At 47.8% G+C, this 26,620-nt stretch overlaps 1 protein-coding gene across 5 annotated transcripts in view; it reads left to right on the forward strand.

Annotated features, from left to right (window-relative positions):
* The window catches only part of PLEKHA1 (pleckstrin homology domain containing A1), a 749,116-nt gene that overhangs the window by 675,664 nt on the left and 46,832 nt on the right, over positions 1–26,620 (forward strand). For 3 of the 5 annotated variants that reach the window (XM_069611982.1, XM_069611980.1, XM_069611984.1), the window contains one exon: positions 22,243–25,849. The exons of the other annotated variants lie outside the window; for them this stretch is intronic. In XM_069611982.1, the coding sequence (XP_069468083.1) occupies positions 22,243–22,453 (211 nt within the window). In that variant the 3' untranslated portion in view covers positions 22,454–25,849. Of the gene's footprint in view, positions 1–22,242; positions 25,850–26,620 lie in introns of those variants that run through there. 5 annotated transcript variants of the gene reach the window in all.

A 26,620-nucleotide genomic window follows, 5' to 3' on the forward strand; every position in this document is an offset into this window, starting at 1 on the left:
GCCCTTTGATGGTGAACCTCTTTTTGGCAGCAAGGCTGACGAGAGTCTTGAGGTTGCAGACCTCCAAAGCTGCAGCGAAGTCGTTCAGCGCTGCAGTTCGCCAACCTCTGCCTTTTCATCGTAGGGGACAGCAATGGAGGGGAGGTTCCTTTCGTTACTACTCTTCCTTTGGTAGAGCGAGAGGGGCTGCAAGTCAAAGGGGCCACCGTAGGAGTGCCAGAGGTGGAAAACAAGGTACTCGAGGTGCCAAGGCCACCCAGGCAGTTGCCTCTTTACCCTCAGGCAATGCAGCAGCCGCTTCAGCGCCAGTCATGAAGCCATTTCCCATGGTTCGCCGGTTGGGGGAAGGCTGGCGCAGCATCTTGTAGAATGGCGTGCCATTACTTGAGATGTGTGGGTTCTGGAGATCATAGCCCACGACTACTGTCTTCCTTTCCGGCAGAGGCCTCCCGACAATCCACCAGGGAATGTCTCTTTGAAGAGTCCGGATCCGCTCCTTGCGCAGGAAATCAAATCCCTGCTGGATAAAGGCGCCATAGAACTGGCGCCTGTAGCGGAGAGGAACAAGGGATGGTATTACCCTTATTTTTTGATCCCGAAGAAAGACTGGGGATTGAGACCCATCATGGACTTGCGCGGTTTGAACAAGCTCCTCAGGAAGGACAAGTTCAGGGTAGTTACTCTCTCTCTCAAGTCCTCCAGGACCTTCAACTTCAGGACTGGTTGGTGTCTCTCGACCTCAAGGACGCTTATTTTCATGTGCCGATTCATACCAAGCACAAGAAGTACCTGAGATTCGCAGTTAGTGACTTGCATTTTCAGTTTTGGGTCCTGCCGTTCGGATTGACCTCCGCCGAGGGTCTTCACCAAGCTCATGGTGGTGGTGGCAGCTTATCTCAGGAAAGGGGGGGGAATTCACGTCTACCCCTACTTGGACGATTGGTTGATCAGGGCACGCTCTCCCGAGCAAGTCCTGGATCATCTGTCAGTCACCTGCCACTCCCTTCACAAACTGGGCTTCTCCCTCAACTTAAAGAAGTCCCACTTGACACCTACCGAGCAGATCCAGTACATCGCAGCAGTGCTCGACACATCTCTGGGGCAGTGTTCGCCTCCCCAGGTGAGGGCTCATCACATTCTGCCAATGGTGCACAAGTTTCAACATGCCCAGAGTCTCCCGGCGTTCGAGTTCTTGAGGTTGCTCGGCCTCATGGCATCCTGCATTCTTCTGGTGCCAGAGGCATGGCTGCGGATGAGATCTCTGCAGTGGGCTCTCAAGATGCAATGGTCAGTCCTCCGGCAGGATGTCGGATCCCGTTCAGGTGCCGCCCTCGGTCGCCCAGAACCTTCTGTGCTGGGCTGTCGAAGGCAATCTGATGAAGGGGGCTCCGTTTTGGCTACCCTGGCTGGAGGTGACGATCGTGACGGACGCATCCCTCACAGGATGGGGAGCTCATGCCAACGAGTTGACAGTCAGTGGTCGTTGGTCTCCGTCGAGTCCAGACTCCATATCAATCTGTTGGAGCTGCAGGCCGTCAGGCTTGCCCTGAAGGCTTTTCTGCCGACTGTGAGAGGGAAAGAATGTCCTGATTCTGACGGACAACACAGTGGCCATGCACTACCTCAACAAAAAGGGAGGGGGGGGGGCAGGGTCACTTCCTCTGTGCAGAGAGGCGATGCAGCTCTGGTTCTGGGCCATCCAGCAGGAAATTACGATCTCGGCAGTTCATCTGGCCAGAGACGAAAATGAGACGGCAAATGCTCTGAGCAGGCAGAGCACGATCTCTCACGAGTGGGAGCTGGCTCAAGAGATTCTCCTGGAGATCTTCACCCTTTGGAGGACCCCTCAAGTGCATCTCTTCGCCACCAGTGTCAACCAGAAGTGTGAAAGGTTCTGCTTGCGGGAATTTCCTCCAAGAGGAGCCTTGGGGGATTTCCTAAGGGGTGCTCCATTTGAGCCTTTACATTCTTGTCCTTTTAAGACTGTTAACCCTTAAAACTGTATTTTTAGTTGCGGTTACTTCCGCTCGTAGAGTGAGTGAGTTGCAGGCACTTTCTGTTGAGCCACCCTTCAGTGTTTCATGAGGACAGGGTTGTCCTTGGGGTTCGTCCTTCCTTTCTTCCGAAAGTTGTGTCGGAATTTCATTTAAACCAGAAGGTCATTCTTCCGGCGTTCTATCCTCCTCTGCATCCTGGTAAGGAAGAGGAGAGGTTCCATAGATTGTATCCTGGGAGAGCTTTAAGTTTCTACTTTTCACGCATGTCCCGGGTCAGAGTGGACGATCAGCTCTTTATAGGATACGCTGTAAGGCGTTTGGGACAAGCTGTTACTAAGCAGACTTTGTCTAGATGGATTATTTTGGCAATTTCTGAATGTTACCGCTTGGCAGGTAAGGACCCTCCGGTAGGCTTACGGGCCCATTCTATGGTATTGTGTGGCTGCCGCTACTGCCCTGCAGAGGGGTGTTCTCATTCTTAACATTTGTGAAGCAGCCACATGGGCTTCGGTTCATACTTTTGTAAGACAATACTCCCTAGATTCTATCCGTGAGCAGGATCTGGCCTTTCGTAAGATGGTCCTTTATTCTGCAATTTAATTGGGCATTCTAAATTTCTAAATTCTTTTCCCTCCTCCATACGTTGGTACTGCTTTGGGAGTCTGTCATAGATATGGAATACGTTGGAGGAACCAATCCCCTCGAAGAACAAGTTTCTTTCTTACCTGTTCCGACGACTTATTCCATATCGTACCCGCCCAGCCTGCCCCGCTACAGAATTTCTTATGCGATTGCAGCTTACGTTTCTGCAAGGCTTTCTGGGGGTCATACTGCCAGAAGATTGGTGCCACACGTTCTGTGGAAAAAAACTAAAACTGAGGCTACGGGCATCGTGCGTCCTACTTATAACATCCGGTGACGTCGACTCGACGGAGGCCCTCGAGGACAGCGTATCGACGTCATCAAAGCAGGACGCAGACGAGGAACATTTTCCGAAGCAGCACAGCTGTGGTGATTACCTGTCATAGATATGAAATACGTCGTCAGAACATCCCATCGAAAGAACGTTACCAGGTAAGAAAGTATCTTGTTCTTCTCTCCTCTCGGACAGCCAGTCTCAGTACTGTTTCCCGCTGTGCGTCCTCTGCATCTCTTGGGCACCATGAATTCTGGGCATCCAGCCATCAATAAAGCGGCAACGCCATCTTCTGCTTTTGATGTTCCTGCTGTCCTGCTGCTTCCCCTCAACCCGCACTTGCAGGTCCTTTAAACATTTAAAGGTCTTGCTCAGGTGTGGGTTGTTGCAACCACTAGACAGCATACGAGAGTCTATTAACTCTGAACCTCTATTCCTGGAAGTCCATAATGTTCTTAGTTGAATTAGCATGAACATCTTTTATTTCACTTTGTTCAAGGGATTTATGTGACATGTTTAATGGAAGTGTTTCAAGGAATTGGGGATCCTTTCTTGGATTTGTAAGCGAAATCCCACGTAGAATCAATACTACTAAAAGTAGTAGCATTAACTACCTTTTCCTGATCTTCTTCTTTCTCATACCCACAAAGAAGTCTTATATATTCGGTACATTGGGCAAAACTCAGAGGGGAGGCCCTACGGCGACATGGCATCACATATTCAGGCATTCGCAAAATAGGAGGATGAATACTGCGTCTCTCCTGACAGTGTCCCCCCCCTCCACCCCCCATTACCTTGATAGCCTTCTCCTCCCATGTGATCCTTCCCCTGATACCCCCCAGGGTTAGGATCAATGCGCTTCTGCCTTTCCCTGGCCACATGGCAGGAGGCTTTAGGCTGGGATTATGGGGTGACTCCGCAGGATTCATCACACGGCACTCCAGCACAATGACTGGATGGCATCTCTAGATTGTCAAGATGCATATTTTCATATATCATTATTGAGGGAACACAGTCAATACCTGAGGTTTACCATAGGAAAAGTGCATTACCAGTACACTGGTCTTCCATTTGGACTGAACTCTGCTCTGATTTTTTGCCAGAGTTTTGGGCACAGAGGCAGCCCACTTACGGTTGAGAAATGTTCATCTCGATCAGCCAATCGTCCAGGTATGGGTGAAGGCCCAAGTGTTGCAGAAGGTGCAGTTGACAAGCGACACACTGGGCGAGCTAGGATTCTCGATTAAATGTGGTCAAATCAAAATTAATCCCATCCCAGAGTTTTTGGTTTGGAGCAGTAATGGATACTACTCTAAGAAAAGCCCGCCCCCATAGACAGTGTTTTGGCAATACAAGTATTCTCTATTGTCATAACGCATAAAGCACTGTCGACCTGGCGCTACCAAAGACTCTTGGGTCTGATGGCATCTTGCGTCCATCCAGTCCCCTATGAAAGAATTTGGATGAGAACCATTCCATGGCACCTCACCAGCAGGTGGAATGAATTACTGGATCTGCAGAGCATGGAGATTTTGATACTGATTCACATCCAGGAATCCCTGGTTTGGTGGAACAAGTCGGAAAATCTGTTGATGGGTTTTCCTTTTCAACTCCCCCATCATCAGACTGTAGTAATGACACTCTTTAGAATACAGGTGGGGTATGGGGTGCTCATTGTCAGGATTTTACGTCGCACATTATTTGGCCAGAACAGGAGAGAAAGGACCACAAACGTTTTGGACCTGACAGCAATTTTTTATTCTCTAAAGTCATTCTTCCCTCAGATCAGGGAAAGGTGGTAAAAGAATGTATGGACTATACCACCACAATGATTTACGTGAACAAGCAAAGGAGGGGACTCGCTTCCATCCTCTTTCTATTCTAGTGGAACAAATACTGTATTGGGCCTTAGAAAACCATCTTTTTCTGACTGCGTCTCATCTACAGGGAAAGAATGACATCTTAGCGGCCTAACACAAATGGGAACTAAAGGCATTAGTTGTGAGAATGCTATTCCAGAAGTGGGTTCATCCGGCGGTTAACTTGTTTGCAACCCAGTACAAAGCCTTATGCCTTCTATTTCCATTGAGGGAGGGACAGGGGCGTCACCCATAGGGAGATGCTCTACAGCTGGACTGGTCGAGCAAGACTTCAATGCATTTCCTCCACTTCTCCTGATTTCAAGACGTTGATGAGGTTCAAAATGACTCCTAATTCTACAGTGATCTTTGTAGCCCCGCTCTGGCGATGTCTGTTTTGGTTTACAGATCTGCTGGATTTAGTGGGAACAGCAAGTGTAGATCTACCGGTGTTGCTGAATCTTCTGATTCAGCAGAAGGGGCAGGTGCTTCACTCTTCCCCTCAATTACTGAACTTGAAGGCTTGGTTCCAGAAGAACTAACTTTCGCTCGTTTACATTTATCGGAACAGAAACTACAGATCATGACCACTTCCAGGAAAGCATTGACAAGGAAGTATCCAAGCAAATGTTTGCGGTTTTGCCATTGGGTGTTAGATTGCAGTTTAAATCCATTAAAAGCATCGGTGGACGATGTCATGTCTTTTATGCCATTTTTGGCATCAACAGGAGTGAAAGTTGACACTTGTAAACATTTGTCTGCAATGGGTGCCTTTTTAAATGGAGAAAAGAAATCTTTTTGGTTATCAAATGAGGCAATTCAGAGGTATTTCAAAGGCCTCCTTCGTTTACATACACCTATTTGCGATCCTGCACTGCGGTGGGATCTATATTTGGTTCTGTCCGCATTCATGCACAAACCATTTGAGCCTATGGCCTCTTAATGTGGAAGACGATGGAAGACAGCTTTTCTGGTGGCAGGAGAGCTTCAGGCCCTCATCAAAGGAACCCCATCTGGTTTTTCATAGAGATAAAGTAGTCTTTTGTACAGTACCCTCGTTCTTACTGAAAGTGGTATCGGAATTTCATCGGAACCAAGAGGTATTCCTTCCAATGTTCCATCCCAGACCACATTTTTCACCGGCCGAAGAAGCCGTACATAATGTGGCTGGGTCAAGGACCAAACCTTTCAGATACACAGATCACCTGGGTCGCAAATGGTGGTATTTCACCTGGTAATGAAGCATCCAAGGCTCCAATTGTCAGGTGGGTTGCCTTACGTATTGAAAAGGCTTGCGACTTAATGGGGCTTTCGGCTCTGCCAAGACTTTGGGCTCATTCAACAAGAGCCCAGGCAGCCTCAGTAGCCTTTATTAGGCATGTCCCTACTACAGAAATTTGTAGGGATGCTACTTGGGCGGCTACTCTTCCATTTTGCAAGCATTGCACTTTTGACCAAGAGGTGCCTCACAATTTATTTGCTTGAATCTTGTTTATGCTGTCTCCTCCACCCTTACATAATTTGCTATGTCCCTGACTTAAGGTTCCTGTCTGGCAATGAAACCCAAAGCTCTCGGATCACGTGACCAAATTGGCCCTCGGACTCCCCTTTCCTAAGTCTAGAGAGACCCCCTTAAGAGGTTGCTCTTTGGAGGAAGAAAGGGCTTCAAACTTCCCACACCAAGAAGGAACCGAACCGTCCAAGGCTTGTGAGAGAAGAAAGCAAAATCTCAAACACCATAAGAGGTCTCACTTTAGAAATGGCACCAAGCCACTCTGTCTTCCTCAACCCACAAAACGAAAAATCACAGTTCACGGCAGGGTGAGACCAATGACGCATCTTCTGTCTCCTCATCAAACGTGATGAGATGCCCCATACTGACTTTGCCCACGGATAAGTGGATAAAGTTTTAATTGGATGCCTGATATGTTTGGGAGAAATCTTCTGTTACCTCAACGTCAGTAAGTACAGAAGTTCTCGCTGTACCTGCAAAAGCCTAATGGTACCCAAAAGGATTGTATGTATATTGGAGATTGAAGGCACGTCTTTGGCAGGTCCTGTAGCGACCACGCCTTCCGCACCAAGTGCATCAAGACATAGTGGCCATAGTTTTTTTCACTTACTGGGGACACATTGCAGTATGCTTTGGCTTCTAGAAGTGTATTCCCAGACAACACAACAGAACACAGCAGTTTTTCCAAAAAGAGGGGTCCTGATATCTTTTGGCCTGGAGCCTTTGCTTTAACCCCAGGACCAATCAGCGGCTGATGCTATGTTGGTGCCTCAAGACTTGACTGTTGGCAACCTGATCTTCTAAGAGCTGTACCTCATGACAATCGTGGCAGGCCTCCAAAAAGCGAGTGGTCGTGATACTTCCCCAGATCTTCATATTGCAGAGGCTCTGTTGTGCCCACACCTGAACGCAGCTTTCCATCAGACCATTTATAGTTTGTAGACACCTTTGGGACTGGGACCCCCTCTAAACCTGTGCAGTAACATGCAAGATATTATTGTGAAGGGATCAAGGAGCAAGACTGTCATGCCATTTTACCCAGCTGTCACCAACCCTGTTATGACTCAATGCGAAATGTCTTGCTCACTGCCGACAGTAAGCAGGGATTTGGAGAAGAAGTACAAACCTGCCTCTCATCTGTCAAGGCAAACACCCGGTGGTCCAAGCAGTTGCTGTGGGTTACATGAGCTTTGTGTTCTCATCCTTACCCACCCTCCTTAGACCCCTACCCGACCATCCGAATAAAAAATGCATTCAGCAAGAACGTTTTCAGGGCAGGTAATGTGGCCCTTAAGATGATCAAATGAATCATGTGCCTTGGCCAGATTTTCACATTTCCTATGGAAAGTCCTTTTCGGAAGGTGAGATCAAACAAGCAAGTCTTAAACATCTCACTTATAAGACAGCATTTGTTGTGGCTGTTTCATCTATTAGAAGGGTTAGTGAATTGTAAGCACTGTCCCTGCAAGATTCCTTTGTTATTCACAAAGATAAAGTTGTGCTTAGCACACACCCTCTCTTTTCTCCAAAATTAATTTGAAAGTTCTGTAAATCATCCATAGAACTTCTCGCCTTCTTCCAACACCCCACAAAAAAGCCTTCATACCCTGGATGTAAGACAGGCTGTCATGTATTACCTACAGAAGACTAAATCCTTCAGAAAAACAGACAGACTGTAACCCCATCTCTAAATCGGCTATTTCAAAATGGATTGTCAACTGCATCCAACTTTGCAATTCTCTTGCTAAGTGAACGTTGCTGTTCAAGCCCAGAGCACACTCAACTCGAGGCACAGGGGCAACTCTAGCTTTCATAGCAAATGTGCCCTTAGATGCCATTTGCAAAGCTGCCACTTGGAGTGCAGTTCACATTTTCACTCAACATTACTGTTTAGATACACATTCGAAAGGGGATAGAAAGCTGGGCCCGGCATGTTAAAACATGTTTGTCGCACTGCCTTCAAATATCCCACCTTCTTTTCCAAGTACTGCTTGCTAATCTATGCAAAGCATGCAATTCTAAGCAGATCCACAAGCCTCAGAAGACCTACATTACTTACTGTAATTGTATTTCTGATGCTTCCATCTGCTTAGATTCACATGCAGCCGCTTTTCCTCTCTTCGTGGAGTTAAAGGTTCTTGGGTAAATCATGGATGTTTTTCACACCTCATCATAACTTACCTACTCTCCACGCTGACACTTTACATTCCCTCATGCCAGAAATCAATAAACTGAGGGACATCGATGGGTGAGGGACACCTGGGTATGTTAGCTGTCACACTAGGAATAATATTGGAAACTGGCCCAGTCTATGTCCCTTTTTGAACTTTGAAAAACATATGCAATACTCTGCGCCTACCACTGGATGTCGGCCTATGCAAAGCATGTGGATCTGAGCAGATACAAGCATTGGAAATACGATTACGGTAAGTAATGTATGCCATATTTCTTTTATTTTTGAGGCTTGTGGATCTGCTTCGAATTGCATGCTTTGCATAGGCTGACATGTGGTTGATGCAGAGTTTTACTTTAGCTCTTGTCTATGTCCCCTCTCTATGCCCTTTTCAATTTCAAAAGCAAGAACTAATGCAATACTCTGCATCAACCACTGGATGTCGGCCTACTCAACGCATGTGAATCTAAGCAGATATAAGGTACAGAAAGACTATTACTGGATAAATAATGTTTGAAGGCCTTCCAAGAGTGTGCCGCAAAGCTTTATACTTTCCTCCACAATTGTGGGATGTTAGTCTCCGGCTCCAAATCCTTATTCCAAAATAAGAAGGGGAAGCGAGACTGAGGAGGTCCCTGCTCTTTTAGTTATTACTATTATTATGGCATTATTGAGCGCAGACCTAGCTTCGAAAAGCAATGGAGTACATATACAACCAGAGCACTTTTCAGAGGTAAGAGAACAGATATACTGCGGGGGAGGGGGGGGAGGATACTGCAGGGCACAAAGGAAAAAAGTACAGCTGTAACGGGTGGTGGGGAGGGTTGGGGGGGGCTTTTGGGTTTGAGGTCCTAAGGAGAAGAAATTGAAGCAGCAAAGTAGAAGCAGTATTATTCTTCCTCCAAGAAAAGTAGTCTTTCCTGAAACATGGACAACAGCAACACCTCAGATCATCTCCACAACCTAATGTACCTCTGGTGACCAGTTCCTCGACTGTTGAACAGTTAATGTAACTGATGGACATCTTCGCTAAAGTCCTAGCTCTGGAGACTTTGGTTCCAATGTCAGTAGCAGAGCAAGGGCCCGCTATTCTTGGACAAGCATGGAGACAAACCTCTTCGGACCGCAACTACATGCCTACTGGCTCTGTTCCAGCATCAGCATTGGAGTGCTCCCCTCAAGTGCCATGTGATTCGGTCTTTGAATGTTGAAATCCTGGCGTCCGCGCTGGCACCTAGCTGGAGTTTATGGCGGCTCTGCAAGCCCAGTGTTTGGCCTCAATGTGCCATTTATTACTTGAGGGTCATCTAATCCATTCCAAGATGGATCTCTTGGATTCAGGTGTGATGGAGGACTTTGCGCACATTAAACGTGTGAGCGGGCACAGCTGAGGGAAATTCTATCTTTACAATTAATCACTTTTGATTGTGGTCAAAATATGGGGTGAATACCCTATAGAGAATGCCTCTGCATGGGTCATTGAACATAGGCGAAACTGTGGACCTTGGCTTAAATAGCCAATGGTGAGAGCTGCATACCCCTAGTCTATAATTCACTAGAATAACATTTCTTTAAAGCATAGCTGTATTGTTCCACCAGTTTCGTCTTTGAATAAGGATATCATTGTGAACCTAGATTTCCGAAACTGAAGGGAGAAGCCACAACTATGCAGTAGACTGGTGTGGTGCAGGTAAATAGGCACCCAACCTGGGTTTCAAGCTTCAAGGAGCCAATTGGCTGAAAGACGTGAACCAGGTCCCTCCTCAGATGCACATCTACATCAGCATGGTCGAGACACTCGGGGCACAGGAAAGACTGATGGGCAAGACCTTGAATGGATAATGGCTGTCTTGAACCACAAAGTCCAGTTACTTCCTGCACTTGGATGTTTTTGCATGTGAAAGTAGGCATCCTGGATGTCCAGTTGTTAAGATGGATTTCTAAACTCTGACCTGGTGGGCAGAAGTTTAGGAGGCCACCCTAGTTTAGTGGAACAGGGGAACCTTCTGGACATACCAGACCAATCTACGATAGCTTGGCAGGCGGTCAAGTCTCAGGAGGGTTGAGAGTGATCAGAAGCCCACAATGAGCACACCCAGTAAAACTCCACAGATTACCCTTATACAGATGGATATAAAAAATAAATGTATTATAGGCCTTTATAATCAAAACGCAATTAAACCACAGTTATGAAGAAACAATACCACACATGATCATTCACTAACATATATACTATAATGCGATTAGCCAAAGGCTGATGATGATGATGGGGGCGGGGGATAACCACAGCCTGCAACAGAAAGGTGTTAAATCAATAGATATCAGTTTAGGCAATCCTTCATCAACAATCCCTAACTTATGTGGTCCAGCCCTATGAAGAGAGGAGCCTAGCGCTCCAAAAGTGGAGTTGTGCGTAAACGAAATAGCGGGTCTGTAACTGCTCAGGAAGGGGCTTGAGGCGATGAAGAATAAGTTCCTATTTCTAGAGAGGGTCCGTGGCAGGACGGTTGCTTCTTCTCAGCTCTTGAAGGAAGGATAGTTCCGGTGCAGCACATCTCGGGACACAGTAGGCAGGAACTGCAGGCTCTTTCGGCGATGGTCACCACAGCGGGGTGACACAGTAACTGCAAATGCTTGCACAGTGGCGCACTCTCATAAATCGCGAGCCAGAGGAGCTAGGCCAACAGGTTTTCGCAGGAGAGGGCCCAGGACCACAATCTACCGATTCCGAGAATCTCAAGCCTCAACTCGGGACGGCAGCGTTCCTGTGCCATACCCTGGGTTTGAGCTGGTCAGTTCACTTAATGGCCCAAGAACACTTCTGAAGAGGCTCTTTTCGAGGAGAAGTAGGAGAAGCCGAGAGTAGTTGTTCACACTACTCCAAAGGGGTGAAGCGCCCTTGCTTTCCTTCTTGGTTCGATGAAGAAACAGGGGTCCTATGGGACAACAGCTTTGTCAGGGTGCCAAAACTTCCAAGCATGACACCTGCGGTTCCTCGAGTCTGCTTTCTTGTTAAGGATACCTAGCTCTTTGTGAGGTTTGGTGTGAACTTCAGTACATCGACCTGGTATGGATGCAGAGCCCCTTCTCTTAGCCAATATTTGGTTTGCGCTCTAGTCTCAGATAGCCAATTGCAGATCTGCTCTCTTGCATGCACGTCAGACGTGGGCCAATTGTGAACCACGGTGGTTCCAGCCATTCATGGCTACCAGACATACTGGCACCAGTAGTGTGGATTGGGACCACACAGTCCCAACCCCCTTTCTGGGCACTAGCACATGTGACATGCAGGAGCCCACGTAAGTTGAAATTTTTCCGGGAGGCTGCATGCCCAAATAAGGAATACCCGAGTCTCTCGACCTGGTGGAAGACAAAAGGACAAAATGGCCAAAGGACCGAACAAAAGACTTGGTGGCACAGCCATTTTCTGCACTGGCCACAGTCTTGGGCCAAATGCGGAAAACTCGGTATGGTCCATAAAAACGAAGTAAAAATACTTAAAGTGAACTGCTGCCACCAGTTCATCCTAGGCACACTTGTACAAACACCAGAAAATCCTTAGAGAATGGCTAGGGCCATAAAACAAAAGTACCCCTATGCACGGTACAGTAAGGTACTTGGCACATAGATAAAAAGTTAACAAGAAAAGGCAACAAAGTCGAAGATGAAGGGAAACTTGGTTTCCAAGTACGGACAGCCTGAAGGACGTGTCAGTTTGCCTATAACAAATGAGCGAAAGCCCCAAGGAGTGCAACTAAAGGCTGTGCTCCACTGGAAAAAGTCAGGTTAGGTACTCCAAACAAAAACTTTGGGGGTGGGGGGGTTCATAAATTGAGGGAAAATTGCACCCAAGGGAAATCTTTCCTATCACCAGTGACGAGCCTGTCCTGCAATTCAAGATCAAATAATGTTGCCCTTATTCAAAGACAAAACTAGTGAAACAATACAGCTACGCTTTAAAGAAATGTTATTTCAGCTAATACGCTAGACTATGGGTGTGCAGCGCTCACTGCTGGATTATTTAAGCCAAGGTCCACAGTTTTGCCATGATGGAGGACTTCCAATAGGTATTGTTTCTGAACTGGCTTCTGGCCTCAAGGATGTCCGTGGTGTGGACGTTTTCCTGAAGCTGCTTTTCATGCAGGCCTCTACTTATGGCAACCCACATTCATCCTTTCAACAGACCATTGCTAAGGTTGTTGATACCTACGGTTGATGGCATTGACTAAGTCAGTAATCCAGTTTGGCCTCAAGAATATTCTAGACCAGGGTCCTCTGAGACCAGTATGATCTTTTTAACCTAGCGGTTGTCTCAGTGGTGGTGCTGGCATGGGTGAGATTGGCCTAGAACTCTGCTGTGGTCAAAGACCTGGCCAAGAAGCATTGCCTGGCCCCCATGGATCCAGGCTTCTTGTCCATGCAGCCCACAGCAGAGAGCCTGGTGGTTCAGGCCCTCAACATAACTGGTTTCAAGTTGGACGCTTTTCCATCTTTTAGCAAAACAAAAAAATTTGATTCTTTAGGTTGCAAGAGGTTAGCTTTGGGCAGCCTGGCTTTGAGGGGTGTGAATGCCACCTGGGCCATGACCAAATACACTGCTTGTGAATTGTGATCCCCAAAGTTGCAGAGAATCTTCCCATGCCAGAGTTGGTGGGTTTTACCTCCCAGGTCAATGATAGCCAGTAGGCAGCCAGTCCGATCCTCACGTCAAACCTGGGAATAGCAGACTGTGTCGCCTGGGCCATGGGTTCAGGGTCTGCCATGTGTGTACCTTCCTGGATGGTGATGTATGTTTGTACCCCTGCTACTAAGGCCAAGCTTCTCAATCTACCCTTTGGTGGCGACTGCCTTTTTGGGTACATAGGTTGATGAGTGTCCAGAGAAATGTAAAGCCTACAACGCATGCGGCTACATCCAAAGTGCAGGAAGTAGCTGAGCTTTGTGGTTCAAGATGGCCATTATCCGTTCAAGTCCTTGCCTATCAGTCTTTCTTATGCAACATGTGTCTCAACCATGCTGATGTAGGTGTGCATCGGAGGAGGACCATGGTTCACGTCTTTCAGATAATTGGCTCATTAAAGCTTGCAACCCAGATCAGGTGCCTGTTTGCCTGCACCACACCTGTCTACTGCATAGTTGTGGCTTCTCCCTGAAGTTCAAGAAATCCAAGGTCACGTCATCCCAGTTGCTGCTTTTTCAGAGTGGTTCTGGGCAACCACTCAGACAGGGACTTCCCTGGGTGAGCAACATGTTGCAGATGGTGTCTCTTCTGATCCCACAGTTTGGGCCCAGCCTCAGCCTTTCTGCTTCTTCTGGGTCTCATGGCATCCTGTATTTTCGTGGTATCTGAGGCCTGGTTGTGCATGGGGTTCTTCCAGTAGCTGCTTTGTTGTCCGTGGTGTCTGTCTTAGGGCGAAATGATGGATCTTAGATGATTGCATTCACCCACAGATCAGATTCCTTATCTTGATAGCTATCCAGTGGCAGCTGCTCGGAATTTCTTTTTCAACGGGGTTGGGGGCAGGGTCGTAGTGCCGCTTGATAAAATAGTCAACCACTCTCTCGTATATGGCTGCACCATTCCTCGACAACAGACATGATGTTGGGTGCTGTTCCTTTTTTCCATACGCTCACCACACTATTTCGGAATACGCTCCAATTCGATTCAAGAAAAATCGATCCTACGTTAGTATGGCGGTGCCTAAACCATCCTGGTTTAAACGCTGTACTAGATGTGTACCGTGCCTTGGTGTCATGCATGGTATGAGCAATGTGGTTCTTGTTTGGTTATTAAACCCAAAGACGGTGAAGAAAATCTCTGCTAAGCTGGTGTTTCACAGCCCGCCATCTAAATCTCCGGAAAAATCGCTTCTTCAGTCATCTGAGCACGATACCGAGGGACCTACTCCCGAGAAACATTGAGGAGCATCGCCATAAGAAGTCCAAAAAAAGTCACACTGACGTAGCAAATCGCGCCCCTTGTTGCACTAGAAAAGAAGCAGGTGCAATTCCAGCTCGTCGGATGAAAGGGTTAGGTCTTACCCTACAAATGCTCCGTCTAGGGAGGAGTGGGAGGACTTCAAAAACAAAATGCTCAATGTTTTTGAAAAGGCCTCAGCTGGTACGGCTTCTGCCTCGACGCCGCAGGTTAAATACAGCTCCAACACTGCCTGCTCCGTCTGGCACAAAGGCATCCAAGGTGGGTCGAATGCCCTCATGCAAGACCCCTAAGGAGAAACCACCTCCTGCGCTGAGACCGTCGGCAGCCCACTCGGGCCAAGAAGCCCCTCGACTGGCAGAGGCCCTGCAAGATCCAAGTTTTGTACCAGACACTCCATCTGTGCTCTTTGACTCTGACGTGGAGGGCAACCCAATACCATTTCGGTTCGGGCCGATAAGGTGGGGTGGAGGGGGGCGTTGGGTTTTTGCACCTTCAATCCGTTGCCAGATTGTATGGCGGACCAGGCTGGGTTGCTTCAACTGGTGGAGGGCCTCCGCAATGCCAGTGGGCTGGGCACATCTCCGGATGTGGAATTCAAGCAACTAAACCCATATGCTTTCCAGAATGCTGAATACTGCAAGGCTTTTGAGAAGGTTGTTGTGGCGTTTGGGATTGGCACATCATCTAAACTGGTGTAACAGCACGACCTCATCCACCTCCTCGACTGTGGGCCACAAACTGAAGGTGCTTTGCCGTTCAATGCGGCCATAGCTGATCTGGCCTTGACCTTGTGGCAGCGCCCATGCTAGACACCAGCAGGCGGCGCAGAGCTTATGAAAAAAGTAAGCTGTGAAGGGGCGTCCTTCCATTTTTGATGACTTACCCGAATCCTGAACGGTTAGTGGTGCAGACTGCAATGGTTGCGTCCAGCCCCTTGATGTCAAACCTCCCCACTGAAAGGGAATCGAAAAAAGCCAACGCTTTAGCAAAGCACGTTTTTGCTGCAGGGAGCCTGGCACTCAAAACTGTGAATGCCTATTGTGCTTTTTCCAAATTCTTACATATCCTCTGGAGTACCATTTCAGAAGTATCTGACCACCTCCCAGAGGGAGAGGTCAAGAATGGCTTCTTAGACATGGGGGGCTGATGGGCCAAGAAATGGCCTATCAAGTTTGGATACGTCCGACTCTATAGGTTGTGCTATGGGCACTTAGACAGTCTTGCTCAGGTCTGCTTATTTGAGGGGCTCAGGGTTTTCCACGAACGTTCAGTCAAAGCTGCTGGACCTTCGCCTTCGATGCCTTTGGCCCCAAAGCAGACTAGTTGCTATAAAAATTCAAGGACTCAAATCTGAAAGGTAAATTGTTAGACTTCGCAGTACATCAACAGCCGCCACTGCAGAATTGTGCCTTTGGGTCCAGAGGACGGGGATACAGGAAGTACTCCACCTTTCCCAGAAGAGCGCAAGGCCAACTGGGACAATGCAGGTTGTCATGGCCAGGTAGAGCTAGTAGAGAGTCTTGACAGTCGACTACTATCACGTTGACAGCACCACAGAAAGTTCTTGGGGAAAATGTAAAGAAATTAGATTCCTGGGTCCTTCAGTTAATCGAGTGGGGTTACTGCCTCCTGTTTTTGAAGAGACCACCGGACAGACCTCCATCTCCCTCCGAACTGCGGAACGGGAGCTACAGGAAGAGCTGCAGGCCCTTCTTTTGAAGGGAGCAGTAGAGGCAGTTCCAGCCAAGAAAGTAGGCTATGGTTGGTACTCCCGATACCTCCCGGTTCCCAAGAAATGGGGAGGACTCTGTCTCATCCTAATCCTCAGTGATTTGAAAAGATTCCTCAGGAAGGACAAATTCAGGATGGTGACATTGAGTGACATTCTCCAGGCTCTGCAATTCCAAGACTGGCTGGTGTTGCTGAATTTTCAGGATGCCTATTTATGTGCCTATGCATAGGAAGCACAGGCGATTGCTAAGGTTCCTCAACTGGGACGTGCATTACCAATTGGCTTGACCTCTGCCCCCAGGGTCTTTACCAAGCTGATGGCAGGAGTAGTGCCCACCTCAGGAGAGCTGGCGTGTTTGTGTTTCCATACTTAGATGATTGGATGATCCAAGCATGGTCGCTGGAACAGGTTTCGAGCCATCTCGAGGACACATGCTCACTACTGCATGACTTCGGTTTCTCCAACTTAAAGAAATCAGACCTCCAGTGTAAAAGCTCCAGTTCTTCGGAGCAGTCTTGAACACCTGGAAAGCGAACGATTTTCCCCCCCGAGGCGAGAGTCGCCAATGTGGCACGTATGTTCAGTCTCTGCCAGACTTCCAGCAGTCTCCCAGCATCCGTGTTCTTGCGCCTACTTGGCCTAATGACACCCTGTATTTTTCTGGTGCCACAGGCGAGACTCTGGATGAGATCCCTTCAGTGGCTTCTCAGGATGTCCTCCAAGTGTCGAGGTCTGTAGTGAAGGACCTCACCTGGTGGAGAGACAGAGCGAACATGGGTCCATGGCTGGAGAATCAGTTTGTCACGGACGCCTGTCTGAAGGGCTGGGGGTCCATTGCGTCTCACTCCAGATCAGCTGTCCTTGATCTCAGAAGGAGAAAGGTTGCCCCATCAATCTGCTGGCTCTGCGAGCAGTCAGGCTGGCGTTGACTGCATTTGTGCCTTCTCTGCAGGGGAAACGCACCCTGAATTGGCTAGACTGTGTCCATGCACTAAATCAACAAACGAGAGGCATGAGATCACTGCCCCTGTGCAGATAGCCCATGCAGGTATATGGTTCCAGATGATGGAGAACAACATCTCAGCCTCTGCAGCTCATCTGGCAGAGGTGGAAAATGGGTTAGCAGACACCAGAGCTTGGTCTCCCATGAGTGGGGGCTATGCCCGGCGGTCACTTCGGAGATCTTCACCGCCTGGTGGGGCACTCAATGGTGGTTTTGTTTGCGGTGGTGGACCACACGACTTGCATGCAGTTCTGTTGGAGGGAATTTCCCTCCACGGGTGGGTGGGAGGCATTGGAAGATGCATTTTTAGTGGAGTAGGTCTTCAACCTCCATCATGCATTCCCACTGATAAGTCATCCCTTGGGTTCTTGGGTTCTTAGGAGATTGCAGAGATTCAGGGCTTCCTGATCGCTCTGGACAACTCTTGGAACTGGCTTATGCCCACCTCTCCGACTTCCTCAGATGCCAGACCTCTTGTCACAGTCGGAAGGCAATGTGCTTCACCTGACCCTTGACCCTCTCAACCTGTATGCTTGGCTCTTAAGAGGCTGAGGTACAGAGACTGGTACTTCGAACAGATGCTGTTGGCTGCACGTAGACCATCCACTAGGTCCCTGTATGTGTGCAGGTGGAGAAAGGTTGTGACCTGGGGAAAGGAGGGGAATCCAATATCATGTCCCACCTCCTGGGTTATGGAGTTTTTGTTGGCTTTCGCAATATTGGGCCTGCAGTTGGGCACGATGAAGGGGTATCTGGCGGCTCTGTCCCTTTTTGTAAAAGGACGCCAGAACAAGATTGCCTCTGTACCATCCCTGTGGTGGCACAGTTTTTGAAGGGCCTGGTTCATTCTTTCCCTCCACCTTTCGTAGTCCCAGATTGGGATCTGAACTTGGTTCTCACCTTTCTGATGGCTGCTCCGTTTGAGGCTTTGCATTCAGCGTCCATCAGACTCGTGACAATGAAGACAGTCTTGGTGACAGTCACGTCCGCTAGAGTAGTCGGTGAATTGCAGGCAATATGTAGTGTCTCCCTAAAAGAGCACTCTTTTTTTGCCACAGATGGTGTCAGAATTTCATCTAGGCATAACCCTACCAGCGTTTTACCTTCCACCCCATCCTTTAGAGGATGAGGAAAGGCTCCAGAGATTGGATACCAAGAGGGCGCTGAGGTTTCACCTGGCCAGAATGGGCACTTTCAGAAAAGATGACCAGTTTTTCATTGCTTTTTCACAATCCAGGTTGGGGCAAGCAGTTACTAAGCAAACTATCTTGCGCTGGATTGTGCTATGCATTTTTTAATGGTACCAGACTGCGGATAATGAGGTTGCAGCAGGATTTAGGGACCACTCTACCAGAGGTGTTGCGACCACCTCGGCTCTTCAGAGGGGAGTGTCGGTTAGAGACATCTGTTGCACGCCGACGTGGTCTTCTTTGCCCACATTCGCCAGACATTACAGCTTGGACTTGGTGTGTGGGGCAAATGCGTGCTTTGGTTGGGCGCTCCTCCATAGTTTTTTGTTGTGGCTTCCAACCTTTCTCCAGTATGGTTACTGCTTTGGTAGTCTATCAAGATGAGGAATCTGTGGGAGAATGCAATCCATTGAGGTAGAAATGACCAGTAATGTTCTTTCTATGGATTCTTCATCCGCAGTTTCCTCATCTCCCTCCCAGCCTACTCTGCTTGGAAGTAAGTTGGAAGTAAGTGGGCTTAGTGCATCCTTTTAGATGACACACAGCCTCACTCTGTTGTTTAGGAATGGGATGGTCGTATACAAGGGAGTCGTTGGCTATATGGAGCTGCACTATGCCCCCAGTAAAAACATTTTCAGAGTCGCTGACTCTGGATAGCGATCTATCAAGATGAGGAATCTGTGGGAGAAGTATCCATACAAAGGAGATCACTGGTAAGTAATTTCTCCTTTGGCAGGTCTAGAAAGAGTGGAACATACGACCTCCTGTTGTGGGCCTGGCAAGGAACTGTTTGGATAGTGAGAAGCTATGATTTCATCCTTCGCCTCAAAAGTCTCCAGCAATGCTTCCCTGAAAGGCTGGTGTGCTCTCCTAAATGGTCTGATGGTCAGCAGGGTGTGGTGTTCTGCTGAGGCTCGAACTAGAAGCTATCTGGAAGGCCCTGGTGGTTTCCCTTCATACTTAAGGGGGCCAGTGTGTCCTGATCTTTCCGGAAAACTGTTTCAATGCATTACTTTTGCAAGGGGTGTGGTGTAGGGGTTGCTGCGTCTTTGAAGGGACAGGATGTGTCTGTGTTTCTGGCTGTGGAGAATGACTTATCTGCTGTCCATGTTACTGTGATTACAAAGGGAGTTGAGAATGCAGCCTCTTGTAAATGGGTGCTCTGCGTGGAGGTTCTGAGCGAGACCACCATTGGGGGAATCCCTCAAATGGACCGCTTCTCTTCCAGTATCAACAGGAAGTGTGAGCTTTGCTTGAAGGAGTCTTTCCCGCGAGGTGTTTGAGGGGATTGTCAAATGGAACTGGCTCTCCTTTCTGCAGTCACACCCATTCCTGTAATGCTGCTTGTTCTCATGATACTGCAGAGGTTTGTGTCCACACTGACCCTGATTGCTCGGACTGATCCTGAAGAACGTGCTACCCAGAACCTCTGGGCATGTTCTCAGTCTTGGTGGCTTCTGGCAATTGAACTGATCTCAGAGTCGAGGGCCTGTGTCCTCCACCTCAGCCTCTGTAGCCTCAAACCTCAACCTTGCCTGCTGTACAGCTCAGGTATAATGGCTGGGACTTGTCGGGTGATGTCCTGAACCCCAAGTCTGTCTATGCCTTCAAGTGGTCCAACATCTCATCTAGGTGCAGGGACGTTTCTGAACCCTTTTCACTTTACCAGCCTTTGCAGTTCTGGATTTTCTGGTCCTTGGCCTCTCTGGGTATGCAGACTGGCACTGTGAAGTGGTGCCTGGCTGCTATTTATAGCTTTGAGAACACCTGAGCAGGCTTGTTCTTTACCATCCGCAATATTATGCAGTTTTTGCTGAGTTTGGGTAGGCAATTTCCTCCATGCCCGTTTGTTGTTCCAGCATGGGATTTATATGTTGTGTTAAACTTTCTGATCGTGCCTCTAGTTTCAGCCCCTTCATTCTTATTATTTGCAGTTGCTTGCCCTGAAGGTGATCTCCCTGTCTGCCATCACTTTCACTAGGCGAATGAGTCTTTCTGTGACACTTTAATACCTAGTCTTCTCCAAAGAAAGTGAGGTTGAACTTCCTCCCCAAGGTCGTGTCTGGTTTCCTTTGCTCACAGAACAACAATCTTCTAACCACACCTCATAAATCTAAGGTGAAGTGTCATTATCTGGACCCCAAGAAGGACCCCATATGTTAAGGGAATTGCGCGTGGATTACTTGTACTTTGTTGGTTATGCTTGGACTTGTTTGGGCAGGGCTGTTGCTGATCAGACCCTCTACGGGTGGATTGGCCTGTGTATTTCAGTGCTTTGATTTGTCGGAGTAGGATGTGTCTGAAAATCATAGGGCCCTTTCTACCCGAGGCCTGATGCCCCTGTTTGAGGCATTTGGCAGACTACTTACTATGAGGGCTTCACTGCACACATTTGAAAATCACTACAGCTTGGATTCGTTATCTGGCTACGAAGCCTGCTTTGGTTGTGTGATGCTCCAGAGCTTTCTGGTCTACACATTGGGATCTCACTATTCTCCCTCCTCCAGGGTTCTAGAATTCTTTGTTAGTGTTTCTTAGATGAGGAATCCATTCGAACAAACAATGACTTGTCTCTTCGCGTGCCAGTGATTTCATCACTGGAAATAAACATTGGGGGCATAACGATATTTGTGTAACCCACTATCCTACACGTTCCACAAATAGTCTAGAATGGGAGTTTGTTTATCTAATTGCAGCAGTCCTAAAAGATGTTGCGAAGGATGTTCAGTGAATTAAAAAACATATAGTTTTCCGCTCAATGTTTATTTCCAGTGATGAAATTGCATATATCCCCCTCTCAGTAGGTTCTTTCTGATGGATTAGTGCTGCCTGCCACGGATTGTCTCCTTGCATTCCCCAACACCCATGTTGGATCGCTTGTTCGCCTGTTGCTATTCTGCATTCACTGATCTGCAGAGTTCTAGGGGGAAAGACGGAACCAAGTTCATGGGGTGTAATGGCTCCATGTATTCTGCCCTAAAGTCATGGGTGTGCAACAGTTGAGCAGATCCAACACATAGCCACATTGCGCCCTGGGTGGTGGAAAAGCTTTCAGAGAGGAGCTGAAAGATATATATCTAGGATGAAGAGCCCATGCGAAGGACTATTGCATCCGAATGAACATTACCAAGAGTAAGTAATTATTCTGCTCTAAGCAAGCCTTTTGTTGTATGTTGGAATGGGGGAGGGGATGGGATGGCTGCTTATTGCTGCTCTGGCCATCCGTGCAGAGGACAGGAGGCTGCAGGCTTGTGGGGTTTGGTGTCTGCTTCTTGCTGCTCTGGCCATCCGCGCAAAGGACAGGGGAGGCTGCAGGCTTGTGTGGGCTTGAGGGGTTTGGTGTCTGCTTCTTGCTGCTCTGACTCTCCATGCAGAGGACAGAAGGCTGCAGGCTTGTGGGGTTTGGTGTGTGCTTCTTGCTGCTCTGGCCATCCGCACAGAGGACAGGAGGCTGCAGGCTTGTGTGGGCTTGTGGGGTTTGGTGTCTGCTTCTTGGTGCTCTGGCCATCGGCGCAGAGGACAGGAGGCTGCAGGCTTATGTGGGCTTGTGCGGTTTGGTGTCTGCTTCCTGCTGCTCTGACCATCGGCGCAGAGGACAGGAGGCTGCAGGCTTGTGTGGCCTTGTGGGGTTTGGTATCTGCTTCTTGGTGCTCTGGCCATTGGCGCAGAGGACAGGAGGCTGCAGGCTTGTGGGGTTTGGTGTCTGCTTCCTGCTGCTCTGACCATCCGCGCAGAGTACAGGAGGCTGCAGGCTTGTGTGGGCTTGTGGGGTTTGGTGTCTGCTTCTTGCTGCTCTGCCTGATGCTCTGCTCTCGCTCTTTTTGGCTTTTTGTTTTCCAGAGAGTGAAGTGTGAGACTGAGTTACTAACTTGTCTATAATGACTTGAGCACGTATCTCACCAACACTCCCCTTTGCAGGAGCACCCCGTCTCTACCACCGAGTGCAGCTCCGCAGTCCGTTCCACCACCTCACTTTCTACTGGCGCCACCCATGACAGCCCACCCTGGAGCTCCAATGCCAGACACTCTATCCTGGAGAAGAGAGGATTTCACCAGTCTTTTACCAAGGCCCAACCAGGCCTCACCAAGGTCCAGACTTTCTCTTCAAGAGACAAAACGCACCAAGTGACCGGGCCAAGCAAGGCTGAGAAACAGGGGGCAACTTGCGCCCAGGAATCTTCTTACCATTTGGATTTGGATGATGACAGTCTTCCAGTCAGTGATGTGTGATGGCTGGGTTTACAGCTAAGGTGGGTGCCTGGTCTTCTGCATTTTGGACCATGGTGGACAAATGACCACTGAGACTTTGAGGCTCATGTTGGGCTTCCATGACACGATGGAGTTGAACTTCATGGAAGACTATATTTTCCTACATATTACGCCTTCTTCATTCAAGTGTTTTCATGCCTATGCCCTTTGTCATGTGATGTGACCATTTGTCATGACAACGCCTTGTGGTAGAGTGTGCACACAAACTCCAATGCCGTGCCTGAGGAGGTAAAGCAAACACCAAAGGATGCCAGCGTAGCGCCAGTTGTGAACCATGAGGTTCAGGGCACAGCACACATGCCTGCAGTTCCACAAGGAACTCGTGACACATGCCCTCCTGAGCTGTTTCTCTCCTGGAGGCTGTATGCTCTGCTACCATTGATTTGATTAAGAATTTACTAAGTGCAATGATTCCCACTTCGATGTGCACTGAAACTGGTTATCCTGCCAGGTGCATGTCTCCGATTGCCAGTGCCATAGAAACAGAAGACCAACTACCCAAAGGGAAGTCTTCTCGGATGCAGGTGAAAAGGTCTTCCACACAGGAATACTGTTATTTTAAACGAGAGGCTTTGTATGAAATCAAATGTCTTTATGAATTTGCAGAGAATACCTGTGTTTTAGTTTCAGTAACCAGTGTCCCTTTTGTACTACCTTTACTGCTTTACATACATGTGTAAGTGTACTTGTTAAATGTGCTCCAATGAGTTTTCCTCATGCGCAAGAAGTCTCGAGGAAGCAGTAATGATATCAGCCCTGCGGCACACTTTATAAAAAGTAAAGACCCCCAACTTTGGCTGGTTTGCTATTTTCAGTAACTGCAGACCAAACCGGTCTTTCCGGCACACACCTTTCATAATACATTATTTTGGAAGAGGACTCTAGAACTTGTGGCTGTACAAGCTAGTTTTGAGAACTGTTCTCTTGGGTCGAAGTTGTCTGCTGTTTGTGGTGGAGACTGGATATAGGAAAGCCCCAGAGGGTTTGTTCATGTATTAAAGGGAGTTTATCACCCTTTTGCTGATGCATGATGCGCAGGCGATTTGCTGTGGATGCTTAGATTGTAATGAAAACAGAAGCTTCCGTTTGGAGTTGACTGCCATGTTTCTCTTCATATGGGTTTGGGTGCATTCTCTGTGATGCACAAACTTGCCATCCAGTCCCATTTCAGATTCTATACTTGGCTGTACAGAGTACTGTACGGGGGGGGGGGAGTTTGGTGGGGTTACTGAGGGCAGATAGTCCTACTACAGGAACCCACCTGCAGAGATTGTTTGACTTACATGTTTGGTTGCTTCGAGAGGTAAGGTGCTGTGAGCTGAGTCTACCTAAAAGCACCTCCCTGTACAAGCAAACTCTGCTATGAAGCAGAAAGCCATAACTCTGTGGCTGTTTGCTAACATTCTGTGCTCACATTTTAGTCCATTTGTGTGTTTTGGAAGTATCCAATGGGCCCGCTGTCTAGAAATGGGTGGTAGGAGCTGCTATTGGACCCACGGTGTGCTAGGCGCACAAGTCTTCATCCTTCCCGCCCGTGCCTTAGACCCTGCACCCACGCTCCCTCAGACTGTACGACAAGGAGATTTCTTGTGGTACTAGTGCACAAGGGAACTCCATGGGAAAGGTGGTCAGAAGAACTTCTATGTGGATTGATCCGTGCAAGGCAAGTGTTTGCTGCCTGTGTCTTGGTCTCTGGATCAGTGAGCAGTTTAGGATCAGGAGCTGTGGGCTCTTTCTTCTGGTGGTTGAACTCTGTAAAGTTTGCTCCTTTTGTTCCTTCTGGAGTGTACGTATAGAAGTTGCAAGTATTGGCCAAGGGCTATGAGCTGCAGGTCTTCCTTCATCTCCCGATTACGCGCTCCTATCAGTTTCCTCAACCTTTCTTTGATGTTCGAGCCGAAGGTGCTCCGTGTCAGTGACTGAGAGATAAAGTCCATAGCACACACATGAAAGGCGCTGATGTAAGGGCTTCGCAGATATTGGTATAGAACAGATTCTCTGATACAATCCGGGGTAAATCTGGTAGACCAACTATGATGATCCATCAATAAAAATAAATCACCGGTGAACAATGGGATCTGATTTGTAGCGCCCCTTGTTCCCGTCACATCTGATCTTGCTTAATCAATGGCCTGCTTCACTCAATTGTAATGGCAGCTCTCTGACAAAATGGTAGCTGGAGACCTTGGAACTGCACCAGCTTGAAAGCTCATGGGATATAAATATAGCCCACATGAGTACTTGAGAGGTCTTTACTGTTTACAATGTCTTCTATTATTTGCTTTCAAAATTTCAACCGTGCCTCCTTATTGAAGAAGTGAGTAAGTGGCAACTAGTGAGATGCCGAAAAACACTAGAACCTGATTCATGGATGGGGTCTGTTTAATTGACGCCCATATATCCTAATGGTGTTTTTCCAAGGTGTTTTTCTAATTCCACTGGGATAGAATAGGCATGAGAATATGTGCAGTCTCCATTGCATGGATTCCCATCCGCGTACGGCCCTGCATTTTGGGCCAGCTCTTACTCGATCATTGGGGTATAAAGCCACTAGTCCTATGTGTTTAAGACTGGTGATACTTGCAAGTCAACCTACAAATCACAACACTTTGTTTGAGGTTGGCGGTGATCTCACACTTTCCACACTTGGCATACTTTTGCCAAACATCTCACTGCAAGGCTCACACTGTTTTCTCGTCTCTGCCTTCAACATCAAAGAGGTCCTATTGCCTCCCCAGAAACATTGATGATCTGGAAAGTAAAGAAGGGGTGGGTAGGTGGGTGAGTTGCTGACCCACTGTAATGTCCAAGTAAGAGTATATATATACCCTGGTGCAATTTAAGCCCCACGTTTCACGCCCTCAGCCTGGAATGGAGGTACATGCAGAGTATGCAAGTTCAGAAGAAGGCGCACTGACTTATCGTTAACAGTTCACTTTAATGATTCTAAGTTAAGCGTGAGACCAGTGGATGTCGAACATACTATGTTGCCTCTTTTCTTTTCCAAAGGAATTGTGGGAAACCGTTTCATGTATTCTGTGATTGGGATGCAGAGCTCACTATTGTTGACTTTTGGGTATGAAATCTGTTTACACGTGATCCGTGAGGGACATGAAAGTACTTTGCACCTCTGAATATTGTGTTGTACCTTCAAATGAAAATGGTTTATTTTTGGGACATGCAGAGGTTTTTTCGGGAGAGAAACTGACATATTGATTTGTGGACATAATAAAGATATTTTATATATTGTCCAAAATTGCGTGGAAATCCTTGACTTCTAAGAAAAATCCATTTGTCCTGGAGCACCTTTACCTGCTAACAAATGCTCCCTTAACTGCTACTGGTAAATTCTCCTTACTTTCTAAAATAAAAGCTTCTGTGCCTGCTTTTTGGGGACAATGCTTCACCTGCTCCCAGGAATTGTTTGTATAATGGACACTTGTCTTCCTGCACATTCTGTTTACTCTGCAGCAATAGCAGTGCTACAGCTAAGGTTACGTCACACTTCACATTGGAGCACAAGGAAATCTGTTACTCTAACTTATGACTTTCTCCATGCAAGTTCACCACATTTGGCAGGCATCAGGAAATGGCCATGTCCAATTCGGTGGCATTCCAAGAACATTTTCCTGAAGCAAAACGATACTGGAAAAATGCATGTTCTCTGTATTCGGTTTTCCATAGATGACCAAAATATATCCACTATTCTAATGGATTCCTTGTTCCCACAGATTCCTCATCTGATATCCCTGACCCAGCACAGCTGTTTTTTTGGCAACTTTTACGCTGCAAGAGGAGTGCAGCGTGGCTCTGCCTGATACCTCCCTGTGCCCGTCACATCATCAGGGCCAGTATTTGAGACACTGCGCCCTGTGACCTCGGCTCCTTTTTTCCACGCACGCTGATTGAAACACATTTGCTAAGATTAATTTTTCTCCACGCCATGCAGACTCCATTGAGGGACAGTGGATTGTTTTGCTTTTGTCTCACCTGTAAGGGACACAGAACCACTCACCTGACTACACAG

This window comes from Ambystoma mexicanum, chromosome 8 (assembly GCF_040938575.1).
Source record: "Ambystoma mexicanum isolate Mex_15411 chromosome 8, UKY_AmexF1_1, whole genome shotgun sequence".
Lineage (NCBI taxonomy): Eukaryota > Metazoa > Chordata > Amphibia > Caudata > Ambystomatidae > Ambystoma > Ambystoma mexicanum.